The 19,747-nt window shown below is 44.7% G+C and overlaps 1 protein-coding gene across 2 annotated transcripts in view; it reads right to left on the reverse strand.

Moving 5' to 3' along the window:
* Positions 1-3,738: 3,738 nt before the first annotated feature.
* CCK (cholecystokinin) overlaps positions 3,739-19,747 on the reverse strand; it is a 91,402-nt gene continuing 75,393 nt past the window's right edge. For both annotated transcript variants that reach the window (XM_069648289.1, XM_069648290.1), the window contains exon 3: positions 3,739-4,112. In XM_069648289.1, the coding sequence (XP_069504390.1) occupies positions 3,973-4,112 (140 nt within the window). In that variant the 3' untranslated portion in view covers positions 3,739-3,972. The remainder of the gene's footprint in view (positions 4,113-19,747) is intronic.

The following is a 19,747-nucleotide window of genomic DNA, read 5'->3' on the forward strand; positions in this document are numbered from 1 at the left end:
AGCGCTGTTGTAAAAGACAGTTAAATGTGAATTATATGCAACTAACGGTGCTCCTTCACAGAGGATGGAATGTTCTCTGCCTCAGAACTGTCTGACCCTTAGCTCATGAGCCACAGCAACTAGATAAAGTTGGTTGGAATGTCTCCCTGCTAGAACCTGATATCCTCCCCTGCACCAGTGCCCTGTGTTCCCCATAACAGAAAACTGTCTCTGTAACCTCTACTAGAATACTAATGTTTAGACTGAATGAAGACTTGTCATAACTGTCAATTACTGAACCCAAGCTTGATCGTCATGTATAAGGGCGGGCCGAATGGTATTGTAAAGGATGATGTATTATGTATATATATGACTGCTTTAGCGCTGTTCACTCTCTCTCATCTCACGGTGTCGGAACACACGTCGTGAGGCGTTGAGACCCGGTCGGCCAACTGAGATACTTTGCTTAATAAACCAGACTGTTTGGAATTCGAACCTCACGATTGGCATGCCATTTAGTGTATGGTTATTGTGCCTTTATTCCATGTATGGACTAACATATTAGCTTTCAGTGCATTGATGGTTGGCACAGGTGTGCTATTCTAGGAGGTGCAATGAACTTCTCCCGACAGATAACACACAGCTAGTCAAGTCTTGGGAACTGTGTATTTTCTAGGATGCAGATCTGTAAAAGGTTTAATTCCTGCAAAGTGCGGTGCCAAACAACTCTATATAATTAAGAAGCCTCCTACCCCACCTGTGCTTATGCACAAGAGTGGAGGGAGTTTGCCTCCTGTATTATACTCTAGAGTATTGCTATAAAAGTCTCAGGAGGGTAGTTTGAAACGCATTGTCAACCATCTTGAGGAACAATCACTTTTAAACCTGTTTCCATCTGGATGTCACAGTACACACTTCATATAAACAGCTCTCAGCCACGTCCCCAACATTCTGACCACTGCCTAACACTCCCTCCTCTGCTCACTCCTCATTCTACTCATACTGTCACCTTTGACACTGTAAATCATCACTCCCATCTCCAAATCTCTTCTCCTTTAGGATGAAGGACACCATTCTTGACTGGGTGTCTGCCGATCTCTCCATCTAGTCCTTTTACATCTGCCAGAACTCCAAAACCTCCTTCCCCACCTCCCTCTCATCCGGCTTCTCTCATGGACCAGTCCTGGGCCCACCACTCTTCCTCTCTACAGCACCTCCATGAATAAACTAATTTCATCCTTTTCCTTTCAATCCCACCTCTCTGCCAACAACCTCCAATTCATTTCCATCACTGGTTATCTCTGAGCGAGCATATCACAAACAGTCTCTTCAAGCCCATCACTGGATTTCTTTGAGCCATCTGATGCCTAACTTCTTTGAGGCTAGTCATCTTTCTATAGGCCTGCAATCCAAACTCACTTTTCCTTCCCCTGTCTCCTCTCTTTATGACCTCCTCACTCTCTCCTAACCTGACTTGCAAACTTGTAGTACTCTTTGATAGTGAACTCAAACTCAATAACTTTAATCACTGCTGTGGACAGGTTTAACTCTCTAAAGAGCAGGAACATGTGATTGCACCTCACTCACATCCCAGCCAAAATTGTAATCTCAAATTTCCTAATCTCAATACCGGTCCTTAGCAAGCTTGACTACTGCTTTAGCCTACTCCTCAGCCTTCCCCTCCCTCAATAAAGTACTTCACTTTCGACTTGCACTCATTACAACCTACCTTGATTCTCTCCAACTTTCCACGTTGCTCTCAATACAACTTGGACCCATGTCAAGTTTCTCCTCATTGTCTTCAAATCAATTGATGGTCTTGCACTGCGCTCTGTTGCTGGCTGCATCACTGTACTCCCCCCTCTTGAGCTCTTTGTTCATCATCTCTCAACCACCTATCTTCACCCCGCAACCCCTCCTGCTTCCACTCCTTCACATTACTGCCCCATCACCGAAATGCTCTCCCCCACCATCAAGGCAGAACTCCTCAAGAACATGGTCAAGCTCTACTTTCAGGCGTGTAAAGGGGCATTCCAAACTCCCTGTTTCCTCAGCTGCTGACTGCCCTGCCTGCAGTACCAAATATTACACAACTGCAACTGCTGAAGGCATTAACGTACATCATATGTATGTATGTTTCATGCTACCAATCGTCCTCTGTTTATGTTCCAAATCCCCTACACCATCACCAACCAGCCCACTCTCCACTGCATACACATGTTAACTTTATAAAGCCACCCTTCTCAGGAACTGCCTCTCTCAGATGTGCTTCTGTCCCATGTGTGGGATTTCTGGTAGGAATATCATCCAAGTGATGAAATAAAGACAAAACATCTTTTCCTGTTCTAATAGTTAATTAGATTACATTGTGATGTAATAGGATGTGATATGTACCCAGGGATAGACACCATCAATACAATTGTCATCTGCCATGTTATTGTTTTTATAAAACAGGTTTAGGCTTCCCATGTCAGACAAGATGGATATTATGCATGTTCATCTATTTCATTGGAATGATTGTCTATGTTATATGTGTGGTTATATGTGAAACTATTCCCAATATTAATGTATTCAACAATGATGCAGCAACAACAATGCCACCAGCAGAAATATTGCCACAGCAATGATATACACAGGGCATAATATCCCAGCTGAAAGTTCTTGCTTATCACAGTCAAAGGGCACTTCTCACATTCTCTGTGACTTTGATTAAGCCCCTGAGCAACCTTGGGATCCCAAAGAATGTGATCACGTTTTAAAATATGGAGTATATATCTGCCTTAATTTGATGGGGACAGTAAATCCTGTGGTTCCCTTCCACACCAAAGTCCTGGTGATCCACCGGCAAAATGTTTTTTTTTAAAACCCAGCACCTTGGGCCCTCCAGGAATCTGGGGGAGTGGGGCCTTTAAATATTGCACTAGTCTATCTCCATTTTGTGTGTTTCATAGGGCAGTGCAGGTTAATGGTCTTTTCCAAAATGCAGCTGGTTTAGATTTTGCCCTTGCAAGATTATTGCAATGCTAATTGTATTGCTTTTGACACGATTGGGTCGATATTATCATTGGATATATTTTCTCAGCAATGTTTTCACTAGATACCTTATTCTGTGGATTTCGAATATCACGGGCACACTCCCCTGCCAACGGGGCGTTTAAAGGGAACATCGAGCGCTCTTCTCTTTCTGATCTGCTCAGTATCGCCGTCCCAAGGGCACGTCTAATTTTCAAGACTGTCCTAGACAGGAGAAATTTAAGAGCAATCATGGGCAAAAAAAGAATATATATATTATGTGCACCCAGTAACATCATATTCTCACCTCACAATGTGGTGCGTTTCGCCCATGCAAAGAATAATAAAGCAGGTATAACATGTAACTAAGGATCGAGGGCTTGCCTGTTTTTTCTAATGATGTGTTCAGCTAAGCAACATTTTTATATTTAGTTTAACAATGTTATTTTTTTTTAAAACATATCCAGCAACTACAGGCATATATGTACATGGACTGCGTCGAACGCATCAATAGCATGCAACTTTGCTTTATAGGAAACCTTCTAACATCAAATGAACTTTCCTGAAGAAACCATTGTATAGTTACTTTGTGAATTGCAGCTCTCCTGGAGAAACCAATGTATAGTTACTTTGTGTATTGCGGCACAAGTCATTTTTATCTCTTTGGCTCTAAAGACTGCAGAGCAGAAGCTGTTTTTCTTTTGCAATTTATTACGAAGCATCAAACAACTTGTGGGGACAGCACAATGGATGTCAAATTAAATCATTTTAATATGGTATCAACACTACATGATAAGAAAACATAAGTGAAGGAACATTGTCGTGGGAAATTCTGCATATGTGTATTGCATCGTATAGATTTACAAACACATTTACATCAAGTACATAATAAATATATTTTAGAACACTGATTTGAAAAGACGACAAATTATGTTTTCTTCTGTACAAAGAGAGCAGCGTGTTTGCAGGAGTTGTGTTCTTTCAGGAGCTGTACTCATACTCTTCGGCACTGCGGCGTCCAAAATCCATCCAGCCCATGTAGTCTCTATCGTTTATCCGGTGGTTGGTGTCTATGACGGGGGGCCTGTTCTGCACAATGGCATATCTGCCAGACGGACCACCTGGCAAATTGGACAAAGAGCAGAGTTAACATTTATGAACCAGCATGTAAGCTAAAGGTGAGTTACTATGGTATTTCTCATTAACATGAATACATATTGCTTTTTTGTAATTTCAAATGTTCACCTCACTGATCACCAATACCAATAGCTAGAGCAGGCGTGTGCAACCTGTGGCTCCCCAGATGTGTTTGACCATAATTCCTATGATCCCTCACCATTTACTATACTGGCCAGGGCTGATTGGCATTGTGGTCCAAAACAATGGGAGTGAATAATCACACGGTTTTACTCATTTGGAAAGATTGGAAAGGTGCTTGCTCTGTGTCTCTCTTACTTAAGCAATAGAACCAAAGGAGGGGTGCATTACGGGTCTGATAATTCCCCGGCCAACAGTCACAAGCCTGAGCGAAGCGAAGGCTCTAACGAAAGCCCCGAGGCATTACCAGACCACTAATGGCCTTCCTCCTAGGGTTCTATTGCTATTAGACCCTGGTTAATTGTACCAGGGTAATAACAGTCGTTTTCCTCGACTTGCGAAATGGCGAGAAAAGTAAAGCATGTATTGGCATAGAGAGGGGAGTGGATATGGGAGAAAGGGGGGTGGGCAGCAAGGGGAAGGGGACGTGGGGAGCACATTTACCTTCGTTCCCGGCAAGGGAAGATGACGGCCTCCCGCTTTCAGGAGGCTCGGAGCATGGTCTTTCCCTATGTGGCAAGACCCTGTTCCCAGGCTTCCCATTGGCTGGGAGGCTGCCACACATATCTCACTGGGTACTAATATTTCATGTATTGGTAATCATGAATAAAAAAGTTATGCTAGAGTCTAGGATGACCCGCAAGGAAGTTGGATCACATGAAGTGAATTTAGTAGGGTGTGGCCACACTATGATGATTCTCTATACACAGGACACTCCTTTGCATCCATTGTTGTGCATGTGCCCGGTGTACAAACTTGTGGGTGTTTCCCATAACTATCCTTGATGCTGAGAGAGATCAGATTGTTTTCTGCATATGTCTGCAATGTCAGAACATAGAGCTGAGGATGTCTACCAGAAGTTAATATGTGCATTAAAAGAAGGTGAAGAGAGGGTACCAGGAATGCCCCATCTCACCCCCATGAACCTGACGGGACGAAGATTAAAATACACTCAAAGCCACTCTTCATATTTCGGACGAAGCCCAAGCGCACCCTTGCCTGATTCGTACACAGGGATGTATCACCTCAGACAGCTATTTTAAGCATATCCAGTGCATATCCTTCCAGATCCAGAGAATCTGACAGAGATCGCGGACCCGAACACCATAATGGACTGTCTCAATTAAGTACCAAGAAACCACTGTGCTGACGGCATTAGTGACACCACGACATAGCAGTGTTAGTCATGAAGAACACTTGCAGCCCTGCGTAGCATTACAAAACCACACATTTGCATACACGAAGAACATGCTTGCACAGTTCTGTAGGTAGAGGACAGATACATATGCATACAGTCAAACTTTTTTTATTTTTCTCATTAGCCAAATGAAGTAACGCAGAAACACAAGGCAACAAGAGATCCTGAGCAAACTTGCAGATGCTTACGGAAATTAACCCAATGGGACTACAGGAGTATATATGGAACCTGGTAGGACCACGTGTGACTAAATATATAGGAAACATGGCACCACAGGAGCATGTAGAAATCAGTCTAAGGAAAATTACAGAAGGCCTCAAGCCACAGAACGCCAGACAGAAGGAGCAGGATCAGGCTGCATGAAGCGCAGATCGAGCTAACAGCCAAGGTCAGAGATAAACAGTCACATTCCAAACTCTAGATGACAAGGGACCAGCTGCAGGAAAATAGAATACATCTACATAAATTTACACCCAAGAGCTCAATTGTGTGGCCCACAGCCATGTGATAAAGCCGAACTAGACAATGGGCATTCACCCGTGGTGGGAAGATGAGCCATTCTCAGAAACCCAGACGAGAGGTGAAAAAGTGTTGCAACATGGGAACACAGTCACATAGGCAAATGTGGTATACTACCAGATACAATTCAGACACGTAGTTGTTTCAGACCACCTTGAAGAGGTGCACAGAGGGCTGAAAACGAATTGGGTCCAAGGCCTGGTGAGACCAGTTGCAGCCAATCACAAGACAGAAATCCATGGGTGGATGGGAAGGGGCAAAGGCCAATGGTAAGTCTACTACTCTGCAACAATGTAATGGATAGTTTCTTGGGGACGGGGCAGGTCAGCCACCTGACATCCAAGGGTCAGTAGAATAACCTCTATAGGGGATAGCTATATGGGTTACCACTCTCAGCATCTAATCAGTAGTGGGGATAGTATGTTCGGGAAGGGCCCAGGTAATGACGACATGTAGCAACAAAACTGGGGAGCACACATTGTAAAGTTGAGAAGTTGAAATGTACTGAAGAATCCTGATTGTCTAGTATGATCCCTGTTGGCTTTTTGTAATAAACCACAGTGCTAACTTGCCGTTGGCTGAGTCCTCCATTTATTCTGGGCCAAGGGTTGTTCAGCCCTTGGGAGTTGGACTAATCCCCAGACAACTTCTGGCATACCTGGTAACCATCCCAACAAGTTGGTAGCAGAGTCGATGGTTCAGATACGCTAGTCTGGCACAAAGCCGACTCTCCCGCCGCAGAGCTTGAAGGGCTGCGGGACACCTCGCAGGTTTCCATACAGTGGGGAAAGCCCGCCCAGTGTAAAGGCTGTCAGGAGCCAGCCTGGGAAATGGTCTGCCCGCGGTCCTTTATGGGTCCAGCAGACCAAAAGGGCGTTGTGGCAGCTTTGGGAGACGTGGCAGCCAAGCAGCGTCAGCAGATCACGGAGTGTAAGTATTGACCCAGCCACACAACAACTAAGGGGAGAGGGAAAGTAACTGGGGGTGCGAAGGTGGTATCGCGCATTGTTGAGCATTACATAGTATTGTCAAGTATTGTCTATCATTGTCAAGTTTAGTAGGGATAGGAGCGGAGGTAGATGTCTTTTTCTGTGGTTAGGGCACGTTCGGTTTCGAGGTAAAATGTTCTGGTGAACAACCTAGACTATTGACTCGAGGGCAAGGATGACAGATGTTATGTAAATATTAGATTTCCTGTGGGTTGTGTGTTTTTGTCATAGATGATGGTATCCCCATAAGGTTTAGCAAACGGAGCTGGCCTAGATTGCGGAAGGTGATTCGTCTGGTTAAGTCTCGCGGAGTCAGTTATCTACAAGGTGACAATGTAGGTACAGATCGAACACAAGAAGAATATTGGTATACTCTGCTAGGAGGCAGGTTAGATAGCTGTGGGGTTTGTGTTGGGGTTGTGTGTATTTTATGGGCAAACGGGGTGCTTGCATTGTGCGTGCTGTAAGTGATTTTTAGCACTACCTTGCTTGGTGAATTGGTGACATCACCCATAGGTTTGTGCATAGGACTTGGAGAGCACGATTTGTTGTGGACACAGTGTTGAGAAACTTGAGATTGATAGGGGAGGTTGCCCAGTGGTGGTGCAGGAAGGTGCATGCGCAAGACTTGTGTGTGTGCCTGAGGAGACAGAGAGTTGTACAAGGGCGATGCGTGGAGCACGCCTGACAGGTTGTTGTGGAGCTAGAGAGGCTCAAATTAAATTGAAAGAATTGCCATTACACTGTGTTTTTCTCCTAATAACGGACTGTCAAAAACCTCAACTTGAGGTCAAGTAAGAATAAACCCAATATATCAATTGAAGTGCAGGGGCGACACACCCCTACAGCACTTGTAAGACTTTTCAGCCCTATAAGGACAACATTTGTGAATATATAGCGCAGAATGGACAAAAAGCACTGAGGGTAAATGGACCAAACCGTGGCCACAATGTGGAAGTATCTCCAAGGATGTGCAGCAATCACTACTGACACACTTACAGTGCACCTTTAAGGGGAAGAAGTTAGCAAACTGCATGGCAATATTCGAGTTGTGGAAGATGTTTACAGAGGTCAAGGGGGATGCGGCGAGGCGTCATTGAATGCTGAGCCAGCAGGAGGCACAGGAGCCCACACGCCCACCCTCTACTCCCCCACCCACTCCTGAAAGCAAAAACTCTGAGGACACAGACGATGAGCAAGGGATGTACCCTAAAAGCAGCAGAAGGGTATTCAAACCCAATATTTGAAACCACCATATACCAATGAGGAGGGACAGAAAGGAATGGGGCAAGCAATTGGCAAAAGGGATCAAGCAGTGGGGTGCAGAGGGGCACAAAGAAGGGGCTAGAGAGCACAGCCACAAACGAATGTGAAGGGGAAAGATTCTCCTAAAGCTAGATGGGAAGACAATAGGAGAGGTAGAGGGAGCAACCAAAGGGATGAAGTCAATAAGGTAATCGGCGAAGCAAAGGGCTGGGCAGATATAATGGAGGATGTAGACAGAAGAGAGAGGGAAGCAGAAGAGAGATGCAAAAGAGCGTGCAGAGACAGGCATACAGAGGAAGAGAAAGAGCAGGAGCAGCAAGAAAGGAGGAGAGAGGAGCAAGAAGAGATTGAGAAGTGAAGGGAAGCAGATGAAAAGGAAAAGCAAGTCTTAGTGGAAGAGGAACGGAGGAAGTGGCAGATAGAGCAGATTATGAGAGAGCGCAATTGGAAGGAGAAGGAGGAGTAGGCGATCAGGGACATAAGAGCACAATGGGCACTGGGCATAGTAGACAGCTTGAGCATGGGGGAGGAGGTAGGTGAGCGCAGCCAGACAGCACAGCCCTGCCGAGCAGGACCACTGCAGTATCAGATGGAATGGGCATGGGATCCTATGGGGATAGGGGTGGCATAGACTTGATCGCCTCCAGAGGGAAGACTGGGAGAAGACACGACCTCTAGGAGACTGAGCTTCATGGACTGTTTTTGCAGCAATATGGAAACAGATTCTGAAGAGGACGCAGGCGGAAGTGGGGATGACAAAAGAGGGTGACCGAAATATAGGTCCCCAGAGGACAGCGTGGAAAAGAGTGTGACATGGGAAGGGGGAAGGAATCCAGGGATGACTAAGGATGATAGGGATGATCGGATGCAATGGGCCAGAGCCACATCACACAACCCTGACAGCTTGCTCCCATACATTGAGAGACTTGGAGATCTCCCAGGACGAAGAAAGGGGGAGACAGCCATGTTTTGGCACTAGGGACACAGGGGGGTCAGATAACTGTGCATGATTGACTCCGGGAGCACCAGTAGACACATACACTGACATTAGAGACGCTGACAAGCAGATTCGACTGACTAGAGGAGCGAGCGGAGAGGTAGGGTTCATACAGCTGCCCCTACTCGAAAAGGGAGGGGGGCAACCTCAATATATACCATAGAAACACATTGACAAAGAACACATGAGATGTAGGCTACCATTGTTAACCACGGTTATGGGGAAATGGATATATGAAATGGAAAGAATGACAGCAGGACAGAGATTAGCAGCGAAGAACATGAAAGGACTACTAGTGGCGATTCTCGCGGAGGCTGCTGATGATGTATGGAGAAGGGCAGGGTTCCCAGGAGTGAACATCCAGGACAAGGCACATGATGGTTCACAATTTGGAAACTGCTGAGCTGCTATATAGCAAGCTCTAGGGACACAAAGCGCAGACACGTCAGACATTAGTACGATTATGGCCCGCAAGATGGGGTAAGACGAAGACCCCTTCAACTATATTCAGGCGATTCAAGAGCTTTGGCACCTTGAAACGCGAGAACTGTGGGACAAACCCATAGCTTTATTTTACCACATATTGTGCCAAGAATTTCCAGAACCAGTACAGAAGCAGCTTAAGAAATTAGTAGGCATGGAGGCAAAACCTTGGCAAGAAATAACGCTCACAATAGTACAGCATTGTAGGCTATTGCAAGAGAAGATGAGGAAGAAGAGCGAGGAAAGGAAACAGGAGGAAGGGAAGCTAGTGCAGAAGAAATTATTCAAGTATGCCTTGTAAGGGGCAGTACTGACAAGTGCAGGAGGACAGGGGACACCACAACAACAGTACACACCCCAGGATTCATGGAGCAGGGGAACGTGCAGCACGGGTTTCGAGGAAGAGGGGGGCCAACCCCCGGGAGGTGAGTATGGGCTGCAGATACATCACAACCAAGGGGGATTAGCAGAAGGATTTCGAGGATATGGGCAGCAGGTGCAGCAGGGACCAGGGGAGTATTCTGGGGGTTTTCAGGGGCAAGGGAGGGAGCAACCACAGTGCTGGTTATGCGGACAGATAGGGCACATTTTGAGAGTGTGCCAAAGCTGGGGGGTGCAACAGAATGGGGGGATGCAGTACCAGCCAGCATATCAAGGGGAACAGGACGAGTATTACACACAAGACCAAACACAACAACAACAAGGACCAACACTGAGTGCATACCCACAGCCACATCAGCCCCTGGCACAGATACCACAGATGCAAGCACCTATACCATAGTATTTACAGACACCACAGATGCCCCAGACTCAAGGTAACGCACAGAAGGTGTCATTGATACAGAACAGTGTACAGCCGAGCAACGGGACAGTGGCACGGACAGACTCCATAGGAACGACCCCCATTAGGAACCTGGAAGGGGTCACCATGGTGGGAAACAATCATTTTCAGCGAATGGGATGTCCTTATACCCTCAATGGACAGCCCAAAGATGTACTTGATGTGTTCCATCCTGTTGATTACACCCCCCCCAGTGGAGGAACCATGCATAGGGGTGTCGATAGGTGACAAAAACGTTTTCCTTTCTTGTAGACTAAACCATGCATCCGAGAGGGAAGTTATGGGTTGTCAGGCAATGCCATGAATACTCAAAGATTCTCTGGGGCTACAGAAGTGGTTCCTTTCACAGACAATATTTCACTTTCTATAGGGAAACACGATTTATCTTTGAGATTACTTTACTCTCGACAGACAACTGAAAACATACTGGGGAGAGACATTATGAGAAAAATTAACATGACGATTTAATTCACAGACAAGGGAATAGTGTGCCCCACACCAAGGATGCATGTTCTCAATGTAAGGGAAATCATTCAAGCATATTGTGCATGGAAGGTACGAGGGTGCCAGTGGAAGAGCAGCTTTTCCAGTACGGGACTGCGATTGGAATAGCATGACTTCCAGGGATCCAAGGGAAGATGTGGCACATTCCAAATGAATACTTGTTGAGACTAGAGATACCATTGGATGAGACAGAGGGGATAATAGTGCCACTAGAATTGGAGGCAGTGATTGTGGGAGATGAGTGGATAGCAGTACACGGGATGGACAACACAGGACGATCATGGCAAGCAGTGATCACCATAGCTGAGGGATACAGGTTGACCTAAGTGACAGATGAAGAATTATTCAGAGACAACACATTACACCATGAGATGGTGTTCAAAATGAGTGTCACATATTGGATAAAGATACATTACAGAGAAGTACCAAAGAGGATGGCGATGGTGATGGCGCTGAAAGCACCACCGTCCTTCTGCAAGGAGGATCTGGCCAAGGTACCCAGCATCTTATGGACGACTAGTCCCTATGATGTGGGGCTTTTGAAGGGGGTGTGAGGAGTGAAGATCAAGCTGAAGCCAGGAGCAATTTTACCCAGAGTCAAACAATACCCACTCTCAAGGGAGACAGATGAGGGCATTTATGAGACAATTGGAGCACTATTGAAAGAGGGCATACTAGTACCATCCGAATCAGCATGTAACACAGCTGTGTACCCCATTAAGAAAGCAAAAGGGGTCATGGCGTTTTATACAGGACTTGCGCCCTCTTAATCATATTGTAGAATCAGAATATTCTTTAGTTCCAAATCCATTGACAATTTTGTGCAGCATTCCAGCAGAAGCTGCCTGCTTCACTGTCATAGACATGAAGAATGCTTTCATCTCTATACCACTACACCCAGACTCACACGACTTGACTTCCTTTCTGTATAGAAATACACAGTGGCAACATACAAGACTTCCTCTAGGGTACTGAGATTCACCCTCCATATTCAATAGGGTCCTCCAGACGGACCTAGGTAATGTAGAGTTGGAGAGTATGGTCATACAGTACGTAGATGACATTTTGATCTGGACTGTCACGATGGATGAGGAGGGGTTTCAGGAGGGCTGACGATTCACCAGTACAGCATGCAATCCTATTGGGCAGATTAGTGGATGTCATACATCATCCTGAGCAACTAGCAATAGTAAAATGGCCAGCCCACACACGAGGGGAGGACCTGGTCTCAAGGGGAAATTAAGCAACAGACATAGAAGCAAAGTGCATCACATATTTTGGAGAACTCCTGGAAATTGAGGCCTCATCACATGCCCATGACTATACAAAGACAATGATACTAAAGGAGGGGTACAATCTATTTCCAGCAACACAATTAATGGAGCTGCAGGGATCTGCACCTAGGGAAGAGAAGGATCTGTGGACTAGGAGGGGATGTACAGTATCCCCAACAGATGCCCTATGGTGGCAGAATAACACAGGGAAGGCGGTTATGCCATTCACATTGTTGCACACAGCACTGACACAGTTACAGTATCCAACAAATACAGGGAAGGAGGTGCTTGCTGCACATATTGGAAAAACATGGTTCTGTCCTAATTTGGCAGAACAAGTGGCTGAAGAGTAATTGTTTGACATGCCAGCAGTTTACTGCAGGACATACATTGAGAGTTGTGAGGGGAGCCATACCTCGCCCAGTTGTTCCATTTCTGCTCCTCCACCTCGACTATGTCAACATGATTCAAGTCTGCCAAGGATATCGCTACATGATAGTTGGTGTATTCCCATTCTCTCAGTGGATTGAGGCAGGCCTGTGTTCTCATCCTGACGGCCTCAGAGCGGCAACATTTCTGGTCCTGGAAGTGTTCCCATGATGGGGCGTGTGAGGTCCTGTGGTCTGACAATGGCCCTCACTTCGCCAACAAAATGTTCAAGCACATCACAACGTTGATGGGCATTGAACACAAATTCTCCTTTGCTTATCACCCGCAAGCAAACGGGTTGTGTGAATGCCTTAATGGCCTTCTGAAAGAGTGTATTACCAAAACTAAAAAGAGTACCAACAAGAACTGGCTCTATTGTTTACCTCTAGCACTGTTTACATTGTGCAACAAGCCCAGGACCGACCATCATTTAACCCCACATGAGGTGGTGACAGGACGGCGCATGCAACTTCCCTTGGCTCCTCCCACTACAGTGCTCAAAGATGCAGAGCGAAGTGCGACTGTTTCGGGTCAGGAAATGTATGGTCATTTTACTTCCTTGATTGCTAGTGCCGCTTCTATCTCATGCCAGATACAACGACATCAGGCAGGCCCTGAAGCCAACAGAGAAAGCGATAGTGCCAATGCCAAAGAGGACTTACTTAAGTAACCACCTATAATTCCTGTTGACCATGTCCTCCTTTTGCAATTTTGTTCACCGCTGGGATGCACCCAGATTCACAGGCCCCCATACCTTCAAAGCAGTAACTGAAAGAACAGTGAAACTCAACAGAAAATCGGTCTGGAACCATATGAATGACGTCAAGCCCTACAAAGCTGTGGCCTCACCTGGCAACGAGATCGACAGGGCCAATGAGCCTCAGCATATATCTTGCTGAAGTGTTTGACAGGCACATTTATCAGGTTAGCAATCATTTTGTCTACATTTGTCATTACCATAGAAAGAGAGCACATTTGCCCCTTTTCTCTGTAGCTAGATGGCCAACATGCCCCACTTTTCATGTAGAAAATCAGAGCAACCATTAATGATGATGTGTGTAAAGAAGCACCTAAGCATGTGTTTTCTCATTTCAAGACACAACTAATATGTTATTTTATTTTAAGATGATTGATATTTCAAAATTGCACATCTACCATAGGCGGTGTATCGGTGTGGTAGCAACACTGGACTGGGAGCTTCCCATCCCAAAGTCCCAAAGTCGCATAAGTATTCTGGTAAATATTTAGGCCCTGACAGTTATTTTTTTCAAAGTAAGTACTGGGTCAGAGGGAATAAAATTCTGATTGAAATGACTTGGTCGCTAATTCTTGTGTTGCCTTGGCTGCAAAGCACACTTTTAAAAGTACATTTTCAAGGCACTGTGGATTGATATGCATTAATCAAGCATATGAACTGAAAACTGGTGTTATAATTGCGGGAACCTATATCTCAAATGTCATCACAAGAATATTATCATGAGCATCTCTTGTGTATTGGTATATTCACAAAGAGCAAGGAAAACTCACACGATATTCCATGGCATGGGCATGTTTGATTTTGTGTCTTTCTGCAAATGCACACACATTTCCTTGCACCCATTCTCCAATATTCAATGCTAAAATAAATGTGTCCTGCGCTGCATGAGTCTTCTACAACAACAATGGAAAGGCAGGAAAAGTACAACAATACTGCCCTAATTGCTGCATGAATGCAAAAGCAGCAACATACTTTTTATTTTTTTAATTAACCTCACTTTGCCTGTATGTTATTGGATTTCTAGGTAGGTGTTTCCCTAGCTTTCATTTTCTGTTTTTGGACACTAGGATTGGCCATCCAAAATTGTATATTCAAGTGGGGGCTCTCCCCTTTTTTGCTTCCTTCCTCTTAAATGAAAGCACGTACCAAGGTTCCACATCCGCAGCATAATGTTCTCCAAAGGTACCTTTTATTAGATTTGTGTAGCAGCCTCAAGTCCTTGTGTGTGCACAGCATTATTTTGGGAATTGCGCTGCATCTTTAAATCTTGGAGAGATCTGAGGAAATTAATCTGGATAATGGCAAAAAGGCTTGGAAATGTCATGCCTCTGTCCCCCACAATGATTGGGTTAGGTTTTTTGCAGTAGGAATTTATTTTCTATATGAAACCAGAGATAACTAGAGGTAATATATTTATACATGAGTATAGAGAAATAAAAATCACCTCTTGCATTAAACAGTCCCCCCCCCCCCCATAAAAGCTGTGCTCAGGGTTGGCAGATGACCAGTAACCAAGCTAACAATCACAATCCGAAAGTGAGGCCCTCTAAACAGAGCAAAGGTCATCAGGGCACATAATAGAGTCAGTTGATAACACGAGCTGGTCCATTACTCCTGTCATAGGGTTTACAAATCACAAAGAGAAGATTGGAATTGAGTCTTTACACATGGTTGCAGCTTTCATTCCAGCCATGCTGTTTTGTTTGAGATCTGGAAAGTGTGAACAGATCAAAGGAGAAGCATTAATGGCAGGATTCTACTATAGTAATAGCACATAATCTGGAAGGCCTCATTGGGTGGGCATCCCCCAGGACCCAAGTGCATGGGTCTTAATGATTGGTCTGGGTGCCATTACCAGCAATCCGGCGTGCTGAATTGGGGGTTATTGCTACCAGGGGTTTTTAATCCACAAACAAGGGATTCTGGTAGCAATCTATATTGTTTAAATGAACGGGGTGCGCTTGCTGCATCCTGTTCCTTCAAACTATTTACCTCGGATTGGCGTCATGGAGATGGAATATGGGGCTACCATGCAGAGGCCCTCTTCCATTTCCATGGTGACCCGAGAGGTGGGAAGGGCACGAGAGGAAGCAAGCTACTGGGGTGAGGATGGTAAGGAGCAGAGACTGAATGGTACGTGGTGGAAAATGGAGGGCGGTCAGGCTCTTACCGCTCTGATCTTGCTCAGAATGAGGGCATGTATTATGGAGTTCAGTCTGTGTTCTGAGCAAGCTGATTCGCTGTGGCGCCCCACACCCCATGATGCTAATGATGACTAGAGCCTCAATTCCATACTTTCTGATTGTTTAAAGAGAATACAACATGTTCTAGTTTATAACAATGCCTTATACATGTCATGTAGTTTAGCTGCACTGAAAGGAAATACTGTTTAGGCCTGTTATATAGTTTGGGCACACATGGGACTTAGATAGGTAGGCCTATATATTGCAGAAAGCATTTCAGTAAAATGAGGCAGTTTTGCATTTAAATTGTATTTTATAAGTGAATAATTATGCAATCCTTCACTGTCCTACAAGTATTCCAGGCTATGAGCCAGACTATAAATTGTTTTGATACACAAGAGAACACTGTAGGCATAGGTTCTGGGATGGGATTCAGTGGCTGATTTGTTTATTTAAATATTCCCCAATGTTATCATAATAATAAACAATATTCTGATGTGCTCTAAGCCATTGGATGCACTCCTAATATGGCATCCAGACATGGGCAAGGTTGGATATTTTCTGGGAATATTTTTAGGTAAATATATTCTCAGAGGGCATGGCTTGGTAAACATATTCCCAAGGAATATGAAACATAAGCAAAATAGAGGTAATATAAAGAAAACTTCAGGGAGGGCTGATGGAAGTGCTGTTCAAGATCACCACAGAGTGCTGAGCTGAGGATCCAAGTTGGATAGAGTCTCCATCATGGCTTATGAAGAAGGAAGGCTCTCTTTTTTACCCCCTTTTCTGACCTGGGTTTTGCAGGCCTAATTGGATTTTTGATGGCCGGGGCTCCAAAAATGTCTCCTTTTCACATTTTGAGAGCATTCTTTTTTTATTAAGCTGCATATGAAAGCATCAAACCCTTCTCTACAGCAGCTCAAACCCATAGAACTGTCTTATTTGGATTTGGCTTATGTTTACATCATGGTCAATTCAATTGATACCAAATCTCTTTTTCAGCTTTTGGCACACAGCCATAAGGAATTTTAGTGAGAGCCAATTAGCATTCACATTGCCCTTAAGAAGCTTTTTGGAATTTTGATTTGATTGATTCATTATAAGTAGAGTTATAAGCTAGGCAATGATAGACGTGTTCGCATTAATATTCTTTGTTATATTGCTTGTCTTATGTGCAATCATAGTGATAATTGTAATGATTTTCTTTTAATTATTTATTCTAATAAAACGAAATTAACAATGCAGGAGAGTGTGAGAGCATTCAGTGAGTGATTTGTGATGAGGATTTATAACTTGCCACAGACAAACTAAATTTTAACAAGCATGGTTGGACTGGGGCATAAGATTGTCTTGGGCACCAGTGAAAAAGTGTCCCACAGTTGCAAATGGCAATACATTCATTTTGGGACAGATTGTTTTAATAGTACCCAAGGGGGAGTTTTCTGATAAAATGTGATGCAAATTGTGCATTTTAAAGAAAATGCATATAGCAACACTGGTCAGAGCTACTAGCGGCATGGTGAAGTAACTCATCAATCTGGCCCACACTGGACATAAAAGTGCCCCACTTTGAACAAAAAAACTGGCCCACACTAGCATTTTGCGTTTTTTAGTTTGGGCATTGTCCTATTGCCCGAGCCCTAGCCTGGCATCAAGGCACAAACAAAATACACTACACAACCAATGCCAACTTCATGGAGACATCATGTGCAAATTTATTGTACTAGTAGAATAGCCAGGTCTACATGGCCTTCCGGAATTGCAAAAAATGCTCCAACTCCCGGGTATTCAACAGTAGGGCAGTCCATAACCTTCAGGCAATAACCACAAATCGCTGGTCTTCTCTAGGTACAGAGTTAGATGTAGGGATGTCCAACAACCTCTTATTTGTCGAATGTAAAGTATTCGATGGAGTGTATATGTTAAATTTGGTCTGCAGATACATATGGGCCAGATTATGTAGACATTTAAAAGTGAGACAGAGGATTTTGAAATCAATCTGTCTGTCCACCGGAAGCCAAAGAAGAAATCAATGCAAAGTAGAAGTAGAATAATGACAGGACAAGTTGAAAATAAAATGGACCACTGCATTTTAAATTTGTTGCAATCCTTTGATTTGATGAGCTGGACTACATGCCTACAAATCATTAATATAGTCGATTTAGAGTTTATCAGGGTCCCTACTTCACTAGGCAGATGCTCAGGGTCAATGAATGATACTGCTCTGTGTAAAGGCCAGAGTGTGAGAAAGTCAGTTTTAAGTACCTAGTGTATCTGTCCTTCCAAGCCAAGATCACGCTGCCAAACAAATCCAAGGTTTTAGATTTTGCTGGCATAATCCATAAGGATATGATACAGCATCAGAGCTGATGGTAAATTATCAGAATAGTGAAATCTAGACTTAGTTCCTAGAAGGTTTTGTTGGGGTTGAGCTGTTGAGCATTGTCCAGCATCTAAGTTTTCACTTCATCCAGAAATTCTCACATTACTGTCAGCTAGATTCAAATAAACCAGAGTACCATCACCTAATTTGGATCTTTCAAACATATCATTAAATGGTGGGCTCATAAATGTTAAACAGCAGCAGAGACAGTGGTGATCCTTGAGGGACTCCACAGGATGTGCATTGTCTGATGGATAGATGAGGGCCAAGTTTAGCCTGTTTAACCTGTTATGTCCTTCTGGCCAAGTAGGATTAAAATCATCTGCCTGCTGAGTCTGTGATTATGACAAGTCTCTCTAAATCAGAGGTCTTCAAACTGTGGGGCGCGCCCCTCCCGGGGGGCGTGGCCGCATCCCATGGGGGCCGCCAGAGCCCAGCATGAAATGTGCAAAAAAAAAAACAAAAAAAAAAGTTTTGGTTTTTTTTTTTTAGATTGGAGGAAATGGGAAGGGGAGGCTCACGTGGTCAGACTGGACCATAAAACGGTTTTAGGCACCAATGAAAAAAGGGCCAGCAGTTGCAAATGGATATTCAGTCCTTTAGTCACAGACTGTTTGATTAGTACCCAAGGGGTTGTTTTTGTTCAAATGTAAACAAATTGTGATATTTAAAGAATATTTATTCAGCAACAATGGTCAAAACTCCTAGCTGCATAGTGAAGTAACTCCTCAAACTGGCCCACATTGGCCAAAAAAGTGGCCCATTTTGACTGGCCTACACTACCATTTTGCATTTTTGGTACGGTCATCGCCCTATTGCCCTATAGGCCAGTCTAAGCCTGCCGGCTCATCCATAATGGGTGAGGGTGCGTCTGCCCACTAGCCACCTCCCCCATTATGGAGGAGCCGAGGAGCCAGCCCAGTGAAACACTGAGCACTCCCTCAGCTGCTTTTTCCAGCTGAGGGAGTGCTCCTGGGCTGGCTGGACTGTGAAAGGGAAACACTGTTTGCCTTTGACAGTTCATTTCCCCAGCCGCACATGATCACTGAGCCATGCAACGCTGGCGGTGTTTTGCTTCGCCAGCCTTGCATAGCTCATTGGAAATGCTGGCTGGGGCACTGCATGTACGTATGTGCGAGGGGGTGCTCCTGTGCCTCCTCGCACATACGGGCAGAGCAACCTGGAGCGGGGCATTTTAGCAACCACACGCAGGCCCCTTCAGAAGGTACGTTTGTGGCGATTTATTTTTTATTTAAATGTGTATGGATGTGTGTATGCTTGTGTTATGGGACTGTGGTGGGAGCAGGATGGCGGGAGCACTGGGATAGTGGTGGGAGTAGGGTGGGGAGAGCCCAGGGTCTGTACTGGGAGTAGGGTGCGGTGACGGCACGCAAAAGTTCATAGCGATTTCTACATACTGTCCATCTGGCATTTTTGGGGGGGCCCGGCCCGCCCAAACTTTGCTCAGGGGGGGCCCAGGCCAAAAAAGTTTGAAGACACTGCTCTAAATGGTGGATCAGGATGTCAGGTGTCCACCATGTCAAAAGCAGCCGATAAATCTAACATAACTAATTTGGTAAAACTACCATCATCTGCATGTTTAAGTATGTTGT

This window comes from Ambystoma mexicanum, chromosome 2q, assembly GCF_040938575.1.
Source record: "Ambystoma mexicanum isolate Mex_15411 chromosome 2q, UKY_AmexF1_1, whole genome shotgun sequence".
Classification (NCBI taxonomy): Eukaryota; Metazoa; Chordata; class Amphibia; order Caudata; family Ambystomatidae; genus Ambystoma; species Ambystoma mexicanum.